Consider the following 19649-nt stretch of genomic DNA (forward strand, 5'->3'; position numbering starts at 1 on the left):
TAAGAAATGTAATGTAAGGGGAAAAAGATGATGAAGAAGTGGGGTAGTATGGGGAAAATAATCGGCATAGAAGAAACTGAAGAACGAGAAAAAAAGGGAGGAAAAGGAGTGGAAAACCAAATGGGGAAAGCTCATTGCAGGATGGGGTCTTACATGCAAAGAGGTGGATGTGGGTGGAAAGAATGGGAGCGCTGAGAGGACTCAGCAGGTCGGGCAAGTGGATTCTGCCCGAACCTCAGATGGAGCAGAGTGTAGTACAGTACAAGTCTATTCCCATCTGTTCTCATTAGGGCCGACAGAAACCAGCACAGCACATTCGACACAGGTGCACACACTCAGAGAGAGAGAGAGAGAGAGAGAGAGAGAGAGAGAGAGAGAGAGAGAGAGAGAGAGAGAGAGAGAGGGTGTGTACTCACTGTCACATTTCATCCCCTGGTGGATGAGGCCGTACAGCAGCGAACCACAGTGGTCGCAGAAGGTGGGACTGCCGTACGAGTGGATCTTGAACTTGTGCTTGCTTCTGGGGTCCTGGGCAGGGAAGAGAAAACATGATGGTGATGCTGGTTGGTTGAACCTTTCTTTCCGACCTTCAGTCACCTCTTTATATAAAGTTTATTGAAGCTTGACTGGAGAATCAGTCGTTGCTGTGTTTGTCTGTGGGCTTTTAGATTCTTATAGGACACATCGTTGTGTTTATGGACTTTGGCCTTGTTTTTCTTGTGTTTTGGTCTTTTTTTATTTTCAGTTAATTGTTTCCTGTTTTACTTTGTGACTTCTTTCCTTGTGTGCTGCCTTGGTGTAGGAAGTTGAGAGAACGTAAAGGGCTGATGTCACTGTGCCCGTCGCTTAGTTCCACCATCGTTGAAATTCCTTCCTTGTGTCTAACGATCGTCTCACTTGAACTATTAGTTTACAAATCACACTAATACTAACTATCCTACATCGTGTCCATCGTAACATCCAAGACAAACCCCCCCCCCTCCCCCCGAAAAGAATGAAACAAATAAACAAACAAAAAGACACATCCAGCTGGAACTGATTTGTCAGGTCCTTATCAGTGCGTGGGAACGTGCACGGTTCATGTGATTTCGTGCTCGGTGTCAGTTATCTCCATCTTGTCGTCCTGGAAGCCGGCCCAGCAGAATTCTCCCCGAGTCAGGCTACAAATGTTCCGGCACAAATAAACACCGTGCAGCGATCCTGTAGAACCAGGACCGAGCGAAACTGAGCAACTGTTTGACTTGGACTGAACATCTGGCAATGGGGCTGAGTAAAAATGTAGCTGTAATGAGTAAATGGGGATTGATGCTGAGGTAGGCTTCCAAGAAAACAGGCAGGACAGTATTGAACTGGATGATATCGTGATCAGTCTTTAAATGTTTTCTGCAGCACACATCGCATGAAGGGTCAAAGCATCTCAAGCGGGATCTCCTCAGGTCTGTTCTGCAGCTCTGCACTGACCAAGCTTTTTAACTCGTTGGAAAAATCGATTCATACGTTTTCCAGTCAGGATTTTCCAGGTTTGCTAATTCCTACAATCACCACAAAACAAAAATGGCTGTAATTAAAACCCTGCAAATGAGGATTGATAAAGCCCCCCCCCCCCCCCCCCCCCCCCACTAGCATCGCCTCCATCAAGCTGAAATGTGTCAGAACGGCTGCATGTGTAATTATACAGGCCACTGACTGTGTAAGTGGGCCCGCATCATTGGAGAGTGCACACAAACACGCTTAATCAAGCAAGTAACATGACCCAAGAAGAAGATGGCGAATAGAGAGATGTAGAGGAGATGCTTGTGTATGGGAAACAGAGGAAGTTGTAGGTTGTGACTGACAGAGGATCAGTGAATAATCTGAAAAAAATTGCATATTCTCCTTTAAGTGAGCTCGTCCATATTTGATCTTTTGCTGGAGGCTTTTCTTGAGACAGAAAAGAAAACAACAAATGGCTCAGTGGTCAGGCCCCTTGTGTCCTGACTGCGTCTTCTCTCCCTCTGCAACCCGCATCCCATTTTCACCTCCACACTGTACGAACACTCATTCTTTTCAACTTTTCACAGGAGGCTTGCCCAGTGAACAACAGACAGCCACAGAGGACCCAGTGCCTCCTTTACTCTCTCTCTCTGTCTTTGACTTCATCAGCCCTCTTCCTCTCTTCACGTTGCTGGACAGCGAGCCCCTGGATGTTTTTCACTTTTACGGCCAGCCGTCTCCGCCCTCTCTCATCTTCCTACTGCCTACGTATATATTTTCTCACCTTTACCCAGTGTCGTTTTCTCTTTGGATTCATTTCCCCCATGCTCTTTGGAGTCACAGATAAAATGAAAGTGGAGGGATCTCCACTCACACCTATAGTTGGGTCGATATCCGTTTTTTCCCTGCGGTCCAGGGAGCTGATGCAAACCGGCTGAACTGACAATTTACGATATGACAGCTTCTGTATCAGGAACCTGTACCACCAGCATCACAGAGCTAAATCCAATTTGTACTGCAATAGCAACTAGAATGGCGCACTGAGAGTGTGAACCTCGGCCAAGGCTCAACACTTCCCTTGGGAAACCATCCGGTCCTGTGAACATGCCCGGCTTGTTTCATGTAGATCCATGAATTATTCTCTGAGAAACAGAGAACAGTGTTGACACCTTGTGGCAAAGATCTTTCTCATTGGTCCAATGTTTGGCTTCATATCAAACCAGTTAGTGTGTTCGACTTGGTTCAGGCCGACGCAAGGAAGAGGCAGAGAACGAAGACACAATCCGTTCACTGCCCTCAACTGCAGCGTGTGTTAGTTTGTGTGTGTGTGTGTGTGTGTGTGTGTGTGTGTTAGCGTACAAATGCCTTTACTCATCTTTGAGCCTTGAGTTGGAGCAAAAACCCAGGAAAAGTGTGGATGCATGTTGCAACCTTATTTAGTCTCTGCTCACCTCATCTGACCAAAAGTGCCCAGTCCATCTTCTTGCTCTCAATATAAATATATGATATATATATATTTTAATTATTTATATTAGTATAAATTAGCAGACGGCATATCACATACAGCAACACGTAAAGCATTACACAGTTTAGGTCAGGAACCATAAACATCCTGCTCACACCAGTATAAACTTCGATTTTGCCAGTACAAGAAAGATTGCGAGCTGTTTCCTGCACCTTGAAGGATTTAAAGAGGTTGATCGCGTTCCTTCCTTTGTTTTGATTATGTATCAGACATAATAATATGCATAATAATAATATCAAACGTGCAAATGCGTGAAGAGGTGGAGAACTTGGCAGTTTTCATTCTGGCCCACGCCGCCACATCCATTTTTTTTATGGTGAAGTCAACACAAAGTTGTAGATGTTTTTGATTTCTTCCAGCAGAGTCGAGGGCGATGGTGCCAAAGGGCTTGGACCCCTGGGTTTGGCTTGGCACGTGTTCAGTGATCTGTCCATGGGGAAGATGGAAGGATCTAGTCCTTGCTTTTGTTTTGCCACATGATAACAAGCATGCAGCCAAACACACCTCAGCACTTTCCCTTTAGGTTTGTTTCAGGTGATCTGTTTACGAGGCACGCGAGTCCCTGACACACAGTCAAACACGAAGCACAGATGATTCTATTTTGTTATTGCAAAAACACATAAAAAAGAAACATCAGAAAGTGGAGTGGCGCATCTAAAATGTTGTATTTCCAAGCAGCTTGATGAGACATCTCTTCAGACTGTATCTATCAAACATCCTGTCAGCCGGTTAAATACCGGACATCATGCGGCGCTGGGCAGAGACGCCAGCGGACAAACCGTGGACGCTAACAGACAGAGCTGCTGAGGCTAAACCAGGGGGGAAGATGGCTGCAGTGAGGCGAGATGATGCCGCTGCCGAATTCCTCGGAGCGTAACGAGAGCCCCATGAAGCAGAAGATGAGGGAGAAGTGGAAAGATGAGAGCAGAGTGACAATGAGTCAAACTGAGGATAGGGTAATTATAATCAGGCATTGACGGGCACCTCAACGCAGGAAGTAACTGATATCTAATTACTAATCGGACATTATGGTCATAAAAAGTGAAGCGTAGAGCGAAAGAGCCGATATGATTCATATCTGAGGTTAATTGGTTAACAAGCAACTCTTTAGAGCTACATTTCCATCTGCTTCATACAGTTTGGGTGAATAATGTGTAATTTCCTCTTATGATGTTTCATAAGCAAAGGACTTTATTCAATCTGTGATATTCCTCCTTGTTTGATTTGATGTGTATATGATGAGAAGCCTCCCGCTTACTGACGTGTCCCTAAGCAACACACTGTATCTCCCCAGAGCCGGGACAGAGAAAAGCAAGGGCAGCCTCTGCAGAGTCCAGTGAAATGTCACCTTTGTATGGATTCACACACATATCCCCAACTTCAAGCTGCACTGAGGTTTACAAGTGAAAAACAACTTTGTACCTTCTGTGATTCTCACTAAATTACAGTGAGTCTGTCCTTAACATGAACAAAGTGCTTTTATTCCTCATAAAACATTTCCAGAGCCAGTTTTTGGAACGATTAACAATAATAATTAAATAATTGCTGCTTTTAATTGAAGACAATTAATTGAGCAACCATTTAATTCTGTACTGACTTTCAGAGTCACCAGATACATTGCATTAAACAAAAGCATTATGGGAAATGTGATATGTGAGAGAACAAAGAGTTAAACAGAGAAGAAGATGATGTTAGCCCGCATCAAGGTCGAAATGCTGCTAATGGAAACAGTGGGGCAAAAGTTTTATAACGGAATTTATGGATTTAGACATCTTAAGACTTCATAAATAAACACATAAATAGTCAAGATAACTGATTTGCTAAAATGATTTGATGCAGTGAGTTTCATGTGGCATTTTTCCTATTTGTTGTTTTTCCCAACGGTCATTAGAACTATTTATGTGCCACACAAACACACTTTAATCTCGCAAAATGATCCCGAGACATCAGCAAGAGGAATTTTTCATCAACAAACACAAAAAACTCTAAAAGTATTTAGACAAGATTCCTAGTGAATGGGTCTGTGTGTGTGTTTGTGTGTGTGTGTGTGTGTGTGTGTGTGTGTGTGTGTCAGGATGAGGGACAAATGAACAACTGTACAGTTGCCATGGTGATAATGTCTTACAGAGGATTCTATGATGGATTGAGTCAGTGGAGAGAAAGCAAACAGAGAAGGAGAAAGAGAAGTAGAGAATAAATGTGGTGGTTAAATACAAATTAAGTGTGTGCGGGTTTCGGCAGGCATCTGCATGAAAGACAGCACAGCATCGAAGAGCATGCAGCTAGAGGTAAACTAACAGAAGAGGTGAGCACCATGGAGCCAAACTGGAGCAAGACAAAAGATGCAATGTTCTTTCTCCTCAAGGCTGGAGTTCAGCTGCTCGGTGGAAAATAAAGAGAAGAAAAGGCAGCTCAGAGGATTCTCAGATAAAGGTGGTCTGTTGTGAGTAGAGTCCAAAAACACACACTGCCCAGAGCCACGGTGGAGCAGATCTGACCTGGGGTGGAGACGCACCCACACACCACTTCATCAATGACCATCTCAAAGAGAGTGTGTCTGCACGTGAGTGAAGGAGAAACAGACAGAGGGAGATTTGTACAGTGTTAACAAGCAGCCGACTGGTTTAGAGAAAGGAAAAGGATGAGGAAAAAAGAAAGTCAGGACTGCAGAAACAGATCGAGAGGCAAACCAGAGTCACATGGACAGAAGAGGAGATGGATGTCAGAGACGGGGTCTGTTCTGTGGGTGTGTGGGTGGAATCCAAGTCACACCAAATCTCCAGGCCAAGAGTTGACACTTTGCACAGTCAGCCAGGCAGCCAGCCACCGTGGGCCCCGGCTAACAGTCGTGTGTCCACATTGTGGAGGCAAACTGTCACTCGCACAATTACACAGACTTAAATAGACGCAATTACACTTAACCATGACTGACAGCAGGTTTGTATTTTGGGGCAGGCGACAAATATGAAATATTGAATCTACAAATGTCTGTGTGACTAACCCCTCACATCCACTGTACACTGCTGCAGTCTTCGCTGTGCTTCATCTCCATCGGGAGCGTTTCAGAAAAGAAATCTTCAAATCATCTGCTCTTCAGCTGCCACATTAACGAAATCACCTCGAGTCATTTAGGGCTACCACTAATGAGCATTTTCATTATTGATTAGCCTGCTGATTTACTTCTTGATTCAAAGATTCATCATGAAATGTGGGAAGAGAGAGAATAATTACCACAGCGAATATTCCTTCTTGTATCCAACTAACAGTCTGAAACTCAAAAATATTAAATGTATTCTGTCATATGAGGACGTGATGCATCAAATCCTCACAATCAGAGAATATTTGACATTTCTGCCTGAAAACGACAAAAAATAGTATGAAAATATAGTTTTTTTAATGTTGTTCAGCTTATCAATATGCAGCTCAGTTATTATCATTGGGGTAAAAGATACTTGCATTATACTAAGGTGATATAATAAATCCTATGAAGCTTCAGACACTTTTCCATGTAAGGTTAAATAATAACATGGAAAAGTCAGTCAGAAGGGAATTAGTAAAATCATTAAATATAAATCTCATTAAAATTTTCTGTGCAGAATTTTAATAAATTCAAGAAAATTTTACAATCAAGGAGCTGCAACACAACGTTAGTGAAAAACTGAATGTATTTTAGCAAAAATCACAGATCCACTGGAAGTTCAGTCTAAATATGTCAAAACAAAGTGCTGATTTATTGTGTTTAAAACCTTTTTAGTTTGCTACAAAACATTAGCTTGAGTTCACTTATGCCAAATAGACAAATAATAACTCATCTATAATCACTCAATCACACACACACACACAAACACATACATACACACAGAAAAACAAACTCAAGTACACACTGAGCTATTCAAATACAGCCCCTGACACCCGGGTAGAGATTGCCCTCCACGCGATCAATTGTGCCACTTGCAGGAACTAATCTGTCTTCTGACACTGATAAAAACAATAATGAAGCAGTGACTCAGTCCATGAGAACAGAGGAGGGAGGACAGTGGTTGGAAGGAGCTGACATGAGATATATCAACAGTGGGAAACGGCGGCAGGCACGGTGACTGAGGAATCCGGGCAAGACTTAGAGGAGGGAACGAAGCAGATGAAGGCGAAAGGCTGGGAAACACAGATTTAGAAAAAAAGCTCATTATCATCTCTGCTTTTATCTCACAACCATGACTGTGTTGTTTATCTGCAGGTCATGTGCCTGTTCACGCTGTGGCTGTAAAAGGAGAAACCGTTGTATTGTCTATCAATCGCTGATCTAATTAGCAGGGTGACATGTCTCTCCCTCTCTCCACCTGTCAGTGTTTAATGGGCCGTCGCCTTCAGAATCTCCCACTGTAGCCTCATTATATACAAGACACATTTATTGGCTGTAAATGAGGCAGCAAACAGAAACACTGATTTCAAAGGAGGAGTCGTATTAAACACGTGTTCTGGACTGTTTTGTTTCAGTGTGTGTGTCCATGTATTACTCATATTGTCGGGACCTTAGAGACTTGTCAATCTCACGGTCCCCATAACGTTACTCATGGGTACCGTGTACACCATGGAGAGAGTCTCCAATTAGCCTAAACTCAATCTGCATGTCTTTTGAATGTGGGAGGAAGCACTAGTACATGGAGAAAACCCGTGTAGAGACAGAGAGAACATGCAAACTCCACACGGAAAGCCGGGTGCTGCCCTTTGATCACATTGCATCCCATTGCATTGTACATTTCTATGTAAAATCATTATCTGAAAAGTTACCAGTGACTTCAGCTGTGGTGGTACAGTATTTCCCTCTGAAAGTACCTTCCCACCACTGAGACACACACACACACACACACAAAAAGGTACACAGTAAAGTGAAACCGGGCAGATACTTGTGTCGGGTGCGTACTCCTTCCCTGCCGTGCTCTAATTAACGGTGGAGGAGCGATCCAGTGTTCGGTTGCATTCACACTGCTCCTCTGAACACCACGCACCCTTTCATCACAGCCCAACTTTCATCATCAAACACAGCATTTAATTAGACTGACTGGGATATGAGGCTGGCTTTCATATGCATGTGTGTGTGTGTGAGTGTGTGTGAGTGTGTGTGTGGGCCTCTCTCTGACACGAGCTGCAGCTGAACCTTTGTTATATTCACACGGAGCCTTTCAACCTGTGAGAGTATCATCACTTCCTGGGTGGTCCTCCATCCGACTGGAGGTCTCTGCGGCTGCCGTTGTTGGGCCCCGTTAAGAGACACCGGTGCTGATGGCTCCATCGCTGATCGCTGGTAATTGAGCTGCGAGAGTGGCTGAGCTGTTCAGAGGATAGTTGACTTAGTCAAGAGGCAGTGGAGGATCCCACTCAGGGTGATTCGAGTCCAGGCTTGGCACTGTGCCGATTCCAAGCCAACACACATGACTACATACAGAATGTAAACACAGCCAACAACTACCTCTACAATATTAACACACACACACACACACACACACACACACACACACACACACACACACACACACACACACACACACACACAATCAGACCTGGGAGCTGAGCTTTAGGTGGTACTTTTATAAATTCAAATATGATATTTTGCAGTAGGTTAAAACTACATTATTCCTTTTGAGTTTCTCTCCATGATCATCCTACGATGAAAAGTGCACTGATACCCTCAGATATCCTCGGCTTGTGCGCACACTCAGTGTATCTGCAAGTCTTCAAAAGTCTTTAAAAACACTGACTTCATTCTTATAAAAATTCTCTGCAGGTGACAGGTACTGTATCTTGTTTACTGACAACACCTGTTTCATTTTATTACATCATATGAGAGCTGTGAGCCTCCTATGGATGCCTTCGAGTCAGGCCCGTAACCCTTTATAACCTTCAGCTTCAGCTCAGAACCAAGATACTGTGGTTGTACCGAGCAGCTCCCAGCTGAGAAGAAAAAAACATGGAGATCTAAAATACTCGAATCATTAAAAGATGAGATAAGACTGTAACAAAGGTGCATGTGTGTCTTCACAAAGAGAATCTGTCTTTATCAAAGGGCTGCAAATGTGTCCAATAGGAACAGTCAGGAATGAGCTAAATATAAAAGCTTCACAACATTATGCAGATGAGGGACAAAAAAACCACGAGACCTTTAGTGAGCAGGCTAGAGCTGTAACAGGAGACACGCACAGAGTAATTGCTGCTTAAGGATATCTTAAGTGTTCTTTCTCACTTTTCCTGTTTGCTGCTGACACGTCTGACTCGGCTCAGCGGTGAATAATTACACAAGTCGTGTTACTGCACTGGATTTTCACACAGGGCAGTTTTACAAGGACTCAAGCAAACTATTACTAAAGTTCAAGCAAAGCAAGGAAATGTTTCCGCTCATCTATCACCTGCCTTCCCACAGTGCTTTGCTGCCGTCCCCGTTTTACCCCCCCACTTCCCCCAGCGTGGTTATTAAAGCTTTGACTTGTGAGAGAACCGGACGACTGGCCGGTATCATACCTGCACACGTTAATCACTGGGACATCGCCATGGAAACCAAGGAGGACAGGCCCCAGGTGGCCATCTCGCTCTCGCCCTCTCACACACCACACGCATGTACATGGACACACACACACACACAGAGGAGAGAGAGAGAGAGAGAGAGAGAGAGAGAGCGAGAGAGAGAGTACTATCCATAGGAACCACTAACAACTAAATTACCTACTGATACTTTAAATCCCACATTTATCATTTAAAACACATAGAGGAAAATGATAAAACACTATAATGTATTAATCTCAGCCACAGTTTAAAGTGTTTATTATGTTTTTGTCAGCAAGTATACAATCAAAGCATTTATAGGTCTCCTATGATGACATATATTATTACAACTGAATTTATGGCCATTCATTATCTGTTTATGCATCAGACTCCATTTACTGGGGCCCCCTTGAGGATTTACAGGTCAAGCTGAAGTTTCCAGTATAGATATAAAAACACGATATAACACAACATAGCATGATTGGCATATTAAATAATAAATACTACAGAGATTGAAAACAGCAGGTAGAACCAGTATTGTAATTTTCTCTATTTGGTTAATGTGAGCATGGAATATAAATCAATATTTCAACTGTATAAGCAGTGTGATTACCACTGTGCCACTGTGCCACTCTAACTGTAGGAACAACACGAGTATTCAAGTAAAAGTAATAGTCTATAAATATATTAATACATTATAGAGTGTTTCTGCATCTTTGTAAACAGCCTATGAATATTAAATATAGGTGGACCTCAAGTATGTTGCCCCAGACCAGAGCTAAAAGCAATATTATACATATATAAACAGAGTCACATATATATATATCCTACTGTGATTACATAAAGTTGAACTCATGGCTGTTTGTGACGAGCTGGACAGTAATTTGAGCATCATTAAGCTCCCGACACTTTACACATCCTTCAAGATCAAATCAGCTCACCCACAGTATTTGATAATAATCATCTCTTTGATAAATCCCTCAGTGTTGATGAGCACCAGAAGTGCAGCTTTACACAAGTGCTTATAGGCCGCGTGATGTCGATTGGCAAACAAACCCAGGAAATTGGAGAAGGCACATCCAGCCTATGGAGTACATTGGAGAGATGGATAGCTAAAGCCCATAGAAGCAGAGGCCTTAATTACACTCATGGTAATCCTCTATAGCCATCTGTGAAAATAACGTGCTTGGAGGATGTTGAGGAGGTTGAAATTATATTTCCTGGCGCAGCTGTTCGCCCCAGTTGGCAGGTGCCCGCCCGGTTGGACCATTTGATTCTTTAATTGGGTGGATACAAATTGATTTGAGCAGGTTGATATAATTTGGGCCACTTTGCCATCGGGGCTGTTTCCAGTTTGAAAACACTTGAGGTGCCGAGGGAGAGACACGAGACAAACACGCGCGCATGAATAGTTATGTGGTTGGGTTTTTCAATATAATCAGTGGTTGCAGCGGTGGAGAGAAAGTATTTACTCTAAAACCCCTGGACTTTGTTTCAACAGTAAAAGTTCAAAACCAAACCTCCAATCAAAGAACTTTCATTCTGTGTAGTTGTCAGTACATCCGATGGTGCATCTGCTAATCACGAATTTGATAAGTTAAACTTTAAGATTCGGGCCAAGTTGTAGCCCATATCAATGGCAACAATTCTAACCACGATTTACTTTCATCCATCCATCCTCTATACCACTTATTCTTTCAGGGTCGCAGGTGAGCTGGAGCTGATCCCAGCTGACATTGGGCGAGAGGCGGGTTACACCTTGGAGAGGTAGCCAGCACGACGTAGGGCCAAAATATTTTTTGATAACAATTTACTTTCACACATACACCTACTATCAGTATCCAACTAACCTAACACCAGTCTGCATGTTGGCTCTTATGGGAGGAAGCTTGAGTACCCGGAGAAAACCCACAGAGACAAGGGGAGAACATGCAAACACACAGAGAGGCCACCCAACCGGGTTTTGAACCAGCCATCTTCTTGTGATCTGAGGCGACTGTGCAACTTCCAGGATAAACTTCATGTTGCCTGTAAAAGATGACATCTGTCCATGCAAGTCAAGACTTTTAATGTGTAATTAATTATCATTATTAGGTTTAACCATGATTAAGCCGTAACTTCGAGTCTCAGTAGCTCGCTTTAATTTTACCATATTGAACGGACAAGCCCTTCGGGGGTGAACAAAACTTAACAGCATGACTGCGGAGTTCCCAAATGTTAGAGCTAGATGTGTTAAATTATTAATTGTGCAAAACCAAATCTGTGTAGGAGGTTTTCCCCTGTTGTTGGAGCTGTATCAGTGTGAGAAGGTTATAGAGGACAATATGTGCTTCAGGCAGTACTGCTCTTCAACTCCTTCCATCACCAGCCCTAGAACGTTAGTCAACAACTGAGTCTTAGGCATGGCTCCCACAAATATGTCAATAAAACTGTTATTGGTAACTCAAGTGTCTTTGGAATCAGAAAGCTTAGTTCTAGGGCTGTTATATTTTATATGTTCCTCACACATGAAGTGAGCTCAGTTGGACTTTAAGGTGTTTCCATCGTCTAACACATGTAAACAGATGTTTTGGTGTCCTCTGTCTTTCTGCTAGATTAAGCCTGTGTGTGTTGTGATGTCATGTGTCCTAAACCCTCTGACGTCAACAGTGTGTGTGTGTGTGTGTGTGTGTGTGTGTGTGTGTGTGTGTGTGTGTGTGTTTGTGTGTGTTTGGATTATGTCAGATGCCCTGTAGCTGGCAGAGAGACTGCTTTAGCCCCTGATGTTTCTGTCAAGCATCCAAACAGCAGACGATTACCACAATGCCACCTGATTGTGACTGTGTGTGTGTGCGTGTGTGTGTGTGTGTGCATGGCTGCAAACATGCGTCCCTTACTATTTACGTCTCGACAATTACATAAGGAACCCAGCTGTTCTCTGTCGCCTTGTCTTTCCTCAGTACAAGTGCTGAATATTCAGCTTTGCTCCTGCCACTGTCCGGAGTTACGTTAAGTTTACGACCTTGTGCCCCCCCCCCCCCCCCCCCCAACGTGCTGACGTACTAACTTAAAAACTTTCAGATCTTGTCAGAGATACGCAGCTTTAAGATGAAGTGAAAAGATCAACAGCCGGCCCGTCAGAGGGCTGCTAATCCCAGAGGTGTTAGTGATATGGGAACATCCTTGTAAGGCTTATCCATACGTACCATACACTCTCACGATTAGACAGAGGAAACATCACTGATGATGAGATGAGACGTATGGGTCTAAGATGAACCTCTGACCCCTGACTGTAAAACTCATCACAGATAAATGTGCAGTGCTTCAGTGCAGCAATACAAGATTAGTATTTGTGTTAAAGTACGAGACAGTCACTCTATCGCCCTCCCAATAAAAATCCTGTTTTGAATAACAAGTGTGCCATAAGCAAATGTGACTATTTCTTACAAGATGAAGGATTAAGATGATCAGACAAGGAGATTCAGATCTACTTCCCCCTCTTGCAGCAGATTCACATTTAAGACTTTATATGTACAATGTCGTGAGTAATATAATATCTTAATATCATCATCTTGTTAAATTATACTTAAATTGATTTGGCAAATAAGGAAATTCTGAATTTTTAGGCACATAGGCACCACATTATTATGACAGGATTTAATGAAGACTGTGCAGGAAAGAACTACAACGACTGGAGTGGAACTCCAACATAGAGCTGGTTATTTCATTAACTTTCTTTATTCTCTAAACAAAATGAATGAAAGATATATTCTTTGACATCATTATACTAGCAATCTCAGATTCTCTAATATGGAACCTAATACTCCGCTACGTACAGAAGCTTTTGAGTTCTGAAAAAATGGAAAGAAAAACAACAGAAGTGACTGAAAATATTTAGTGACTAAATCTGATCGCTGATAAAAAAAGAGCAGTGAGTATGACTCAGTTGTTGTTGTTCTGATTGTATCACTGAGATCATTCACAGTGTATTTAAATACATGCCTCTATCTGAGCATTTAATATAGAACAAATACATTACATATCATTTCCAAAGAGAGCCTCTGTCGATGCTGAGCATGATATCTATGACATCTGACTACTTTATCTAAGACCAATTCTCCAAATGACAAACAAATGTCATTACAACAATCATAATCATCATAGTATTTTCCCTTGATAAGGCAGACCAACTCTGACCTGACCTTTTAGCCTCAATAGACTAAATGTAATAGGGCTATAATCCACTAAAATACAGTATATATCCATATATATATATATATATATATGTTTTTCCCTCTCCCTGGAAATCCTCATTAAAGAAATGTGCTCACAGTACCATTTAATTGTAATAAGATGTATGAGGTGATAAACTGATAATTAAAAAGTAACGAGGACATTATGTTGCGGTAGAAATACAGACCCCTACATACGACACAACAGCACGTAATTAACCCAGTCATGACACAAATGTTCAATTGCATCACCCTTGTGTACATGCATGATTACTTCACACATCACATTTTCATGTGGTGCGGCTGACCTGATGGATCGTTTAATACGCCGGTGGCGTCTGCGGCGGCTTGATTGCGTCCAAGACATTTAGAGAATATTAGAGGTTTGGGGGTTCGGGCCGATCTATTCTTGTCAGACTGGGTGTCGCAGACAGCGCTGACTAATGATCGCAGGGGCTTGGCCGCTGCAGGAGGGATCAGCGACAGCTTAATGAGGCCAGAAGGCTTCTGTGCTTACAGAGATAGAGGGAGGAGGGTGGTGTGGAGGAAGATGAACAGGAAAAGGGAGGGTAAAAATGAACAGGAAAGAAAAAACAGACAAGAGCAAACTGGAGGAAAGACAAAGCGAAGGAATGAGCAAAAAACAGAGATAAATAAGAGTGCAGGGACCTTGCAGTTAAATGAATGGAGAAGGTGTAAAGTGTCCCACTGATGTCCTCCCACTCCTGATGTGTGTGTGTGTGTGTGCATGTGTGTGAGGAGCATCCCCGACTGCTCTGTGCATTTAATTAATCGAAAAGTGACAACTCTAGCGGGAGCCTTATTTTGCATCCATCTCATCCCCCTCCTCCTCCTCCTTGTGTTGGTGTGAGATGAGTCACCCACAGTAACAGTTAGGAAGGGCTGTCCCTCCTGTCGTCACTGCTGGGGATGGGAGCTCTGTCGGGGGTGCGAGGTGGTTACGCCTGCCTCAGCACGTTCGCACCAAGAGACAGTCAGAGGAAGTTGGCAACCGACAGAGCGGAAAGAGAGAAGAGAGAGTGTGGATGAGTGAGGGACGGAATCGTTTAATGATCAAATGCCTTTTTTTTATTGACCTTAAAATCACATGAAAAAAGAATCACTCTTGAGTTCACCTGTGTATAAGTTTGAAACCTGTGTCAATGTCAGAGGTTACTCAGGACACGTCAACCGAAATGCTGCTTATTCATCCCCGGGCAAAACATATTTAAGGTGCACAACCAGGAGAGATAAAACACAAACACACATAGATGGACACACACACGTTCACACATTCTACCTAAATGCACCCTGGGGACTCAGGCCCAGGCCTTGGGACATTTATTTTTCTTTATATAGAGGAGTACATAAGGTTAAACTGATTTGTGAACCGGTGAGTGATGATAATGTGTCTGTGCATGTGTGTGTGTGTGTGTGTATGTGTGTGTGTGTGTGTGTGTGTGTGTGTGTGTGTGTGTGTGTGTGTGTGTGTGTTCAGAATGAAGACAGGAGGAGAGGAGGTGACGTCCACAGTGGAGCAACACACACTGAGGTGGTTTTGTTACAGAGACAGAGCAGACAGAGTGGAATCTCAGCCCTGGCGCCTCATGGAAACTGATGGCTCTGTTTCAGCTCTAGATTTACCTGATGGCTGCTTTTTCAGGTCGTGGGTGATAAAGTGCGGCAGTACTTCCAGGACAAAAAACAAATCACAGCATTGGCATCACGCCTTGTACGGTGAACACTCCAACAAGTCGTCTCACTTTCCCAGAAGAAAAGCTGATACTGTAAGTGACACATCTCAGCCTGTTTTGGACATCATCATGCACCGAGAGAGGAATGTGGATTCTCGGAATGGAAATGCAGCAACAAACCTACTACATCCCTTCCTCCTCCTGGTCCTCCTCCTCCTCCCACCTCCCCAACTCTCCTGGGGTCCCTCCCCGGTGCTGACATTAAACATTGAGCAGCCGCGGCCTCCAGACTGAGGAATAGGTCAGCTCCCTGGCCGCCGTCTGCCCGCAAACACACACTATTTATCAGCCTGCAAATACACACACACGCACGGGCAGGCACGAGTAGATACAGAGGCTCATGCACATACCCACTCATGCACATACCCACTCATGCACATACCCACCAGGTGATCTGTGGGTGTATAAATCTGTCATAAAACTCTCATCTGATAAATTCAATTTCATTACTTGATAATCCTCAAGTGGTAAATAACACTATTTATGATTTGGCCTCAGTTAAGATTGTTTTTCCCTTAAAAGGTTTTGCAGATTAAGTTTGAGATTCACCGGCAAGCAACACAGAGGATTAACTTTCATTTACTCATTTACATCGTCAGGGTTTGCAACTGGGAGCCCTGCTTCAAAAAACAAAGCTTTCTCACTAATTTGAGTGGAGCGCTAAAGGGTCTCCAAGCCTTGATCGTTTACACTTTAACCATAAATCTAATTTTATGATACACAAAGTTCATCCAAGTGAATATTTCAGCAAGAACTCTAGGAAAAGCAAAAGCTAACACAAGAGCGTTGATTTCTTCTGCTGACCAAATACTTAGTACACCAGAGGCTTCAGGCAGAGAGAGATTAACAGTGAGTGAGTGTGTATGTGTGTGTGTGTGTGTGTGTGTGTGTGTGTGTGTGTGTGTGTGTGTGTGTGTGTGTGTGTCGGTGAGTGTGTGTTTGTGTGTGTGTGTGTGTTTGTAGTGTTATACAGCACGTCAAGCAGTGCATTTATGACAGCAAAGCAACTTTTGTGTCCCTGGTCAGTCTTTGCTGTTGCGTTTGTGATGACTGAACGACAATGGAAGCAAACTGCAGGAGGTGCAGGAAAAGAAGTGATGAACTTGAGGAAAACTGTAAAGTATGAGGACAAGGGGGAGAGAGAGAGAGGGAGGAAAGAAATGAGGAATAGAGGGTGCAACGATTGTCACAGCTCCAATGTTATAATTTTGTAGATTGTACCGGGGTTCAGAAACACGACCCAGTGCGCTGAGCTCAATCCGTTTTCATTATAAGGAAAACAAACTAAAATCCCAAATGCCAAAGAGAAAAAGACAGTGGCATTTAACTGAAACTCCACCTCTGTTATCCACAAACTCCGAGCACTCCAACGTATTGTTATGCACATTAATCATCGATGACACAACCTAATTTGCGCTTCATGAAATTAGGCTCAGCAGTGAGGTGTTGTTCATGAGCAGCCATTAAGTTCCTGAATCAGGTTAGGCTCTGCGGTGTGCTTCCTCATCTCAAACACCTCCCATCAGGCCACTCCGAAGTCTTTCACCCGCTGAGGGTGCAGGTTTTATGACTATTCATCTTCTGCACTTCACCTCAGCGGGAAGCGGGATGTGGCACCATCGTTAGTCTGTCGGCCCTAAATGAGCTTCCACTCATTCAGCAATTAGACCCAGCAATGAGTGCTTGTGTGTCTGGAATGAATAAAGACAGAGTAAGCGCCTTGTACACGAAGCACGCAACTAAAGATGCAGTTGTCGTGTTGTTGAGAGTTCGTTAAGGATCATGCAATTTAACACCTTTCAATCAGGTGAGCTGACTGTGTATGGAGGGATGAGTGCAAGGTTTCTTGGTGTAGCATTAAATATTCAATTATTACTTAAGAGACTCAAAGTTCAACTGGTGTAAGCCACTTGCAAACTTTTCCAGTTAATGTGATCTAATGGGCCGAGCTAATCGGATAAACAGCATTTTCAGGTGTGGGGAGTGCAATGGGTCATGATAACAGCGCCTGTCGACCCGGGAGAGGAAGACATGTCAGAGAGGCTAAGAGTCCACCTTTCTGAGCAACTCTTCAGTAACACTGCACCATCAAGCACCGGCTCAGACTGACATTTCTGGGGCAGCTATCAGCAGGTGTGTGTGTGTGTGTGTGTGTGTGTGTGTGTGTGTGTGTGTGTGTGTGTGTGTGTGTGTGTCTGTGTGTGTGCATACCCGACAGAGAGATGTATCCTAAGATTTGGTATAAAACCAGTAGAATTCAGGTGTGAAATGTTCCTCAGACCACGGACCAGACTAACCGACCAATTCGAGGGGGTGTCAGTTGGAATCAAACTGAACCATGGCTGGGTTTTAGTGAAACATTCAGACCAATCACTTACTGGTCTCTTCAGAATCGCAGTTGCCAAGGCTTGCATGGTTACTATTGTCTATATGGTTGAACGACAAGGACTTCCATTTAGCTCATTTGAGCTGGTGTCTAGTTCTGCGCTCCCTTAATTTTCTCCATTCACACAGAAAGTCCTCTACAGTAGCCACAGAACTGACAACACTTCTCTTCTTCTGCCTCTTTCCAGGGCATCCTAAGGTGTTCCCCGACCAGATGGGTTATGCAATCTCTCCATCGTGTTCAGGCTCTCTCCCTTTGTCTCTGACCATATGGACGAACCCAGTCTACCTCCACAGGGACGCAACCATGTGGCATCATAATTCAACCAATAAACCACCTGCACAGACTTATTTTTTAGCCCCTTTCTGACCTGTCCTGTCGTGCGATGTGCTATTTCCTTCCTTCTGTCTCGACACAAAATATACGACACTGCCAACGCTACACAAATCTGCCTCGGGTATTTATCAACTGACCTGATACTACCATACTGTGGACTTCCAGAGACATTGTCTGTCTTATCTCATTGTCATTCTACATGCAACAAAAGGAAGAAATGCTTCAAAGGTTCATCTGTATTAGAAACAAAACGCAGATCTCTTACAGATGTTTGGTGTAGCTTTGTTTTTTAAATAGGAAGGCATCGATTTATTTAAATCAGTTAATCGATTAAATAGTCTCTCCAGCCCTGACTGACTTATATGTGATGTTTCTGCTTTCATTCACATAGAAGATTGAGGTTTATAGGTTATAAATTAGGAAAATAAGAGCTGGGATTAAACTGCCAGATGGTTTTGAGTAAAAGTAATTGATAACTTCACCTTGACAGGAATTTGTTGTTTGAAACTGTACGGACTTGTTAAAATTGATAAGGTATAATATAACACAATAAAATGCCTCAGTTTTCAAACTAAAACTTGAGCTTGAACACGAATTAACAAATACCTCCCTACAACCCTGGAGAGGATTAGTGGTACAGATATGGACGGATGGAAGAAGAACTGTCTTTGTCGACCGAAAAGAGGAAAGAGAAGAACAAGTGTTCTGATAACTCCTACAAATGAGGAGAGAGAGCAGATGCAACTGGTGAAGAGGGAACACACACACACACACACGCACACACACACACACACACACCATATGGCACAGCAGAATGTGGAGAACACACCAACAATGGCATCCAACAGTGCGACTTGCACATGTACAAGAACACAAGAGTGATCATGCTCCGTGCACGTCATCATCTGACCATCTCTACAGTAACTGTCGGAGGGTCTGTGCATGTCGGCCACTCACAGGTCACTCAGTCTCCTCATGCTCCTCTCAGGCTGTGCCCATTGGCCTGATTACCGCTCCTCCTCTTGTTCATCACAGCCCAGCAGGGATTGGCCTTTTGACACGCACAACATACTACAAACCACTCTCCTCCTCCACTTCTTCTCCCTGCGTATGACACATCTCCCCAATTTTCTCCTCCATCGTCCCTGCAGGGTGAAAGCCCTCCAGCTCCCAGACTTCTCCCTTTGCTCTACTTTTGCTGCTTGAAGGGTTCATGCAGAGGGAGGTGACAACCTTGTACATTTCCCTCTTCCGTTTAACCATCTTTGCTTAATTTCCACGTGCTAGTTTGTACTTCACATTACTAACTGGCCCTCCCCCCTCAAACATCTTCCCCTCCTCCGACCACCATCTCCCTTCTCCCCTGTCGTCATTATCCACTCCTCCTCCCACTCTCTGAGATTCTTTTGAAGACCAGGATGTCAGGTGCA

The 19649-nt window shown here is 43.5% G+C and overlaps 1 protein-coding gene across 1 annotated transcript in view; it reads right to left on the reverse strand.

The window, feature by feature from the left end:
• The window catches only part of prkcab (protein kinase C, alpha, b), an 81774-nt gene that overhangs the window by 24644 nt on the left and 37481 nt on the right, over positions 1-19649 (reverse strand). Inside the window, exon 4 of the mRNA XM_053443029.1 lies at positions 417-528. Coding sequence (XP_053299004.1) covers positions 417-528 — 112 coding nt within the window. The remainder of the gene's footprint in view (positions 1-416; positions 529-19649) is intronic.

This window comes from Pleuronectes platessa, chromosome 16 (genome assembly GCF_947347685.1).
Source record: "Pleuronectes platessa chromosome 16, fPlePla1.1, whole genome shotgun sequence".
NCBI classification, from domain to species: Eukaryota; Metazoa; Chordata; class Actinopteri; order Pleuronectiformes; family Pleuronectidae; genus Pleuronectes; species Pleuronectes platessa.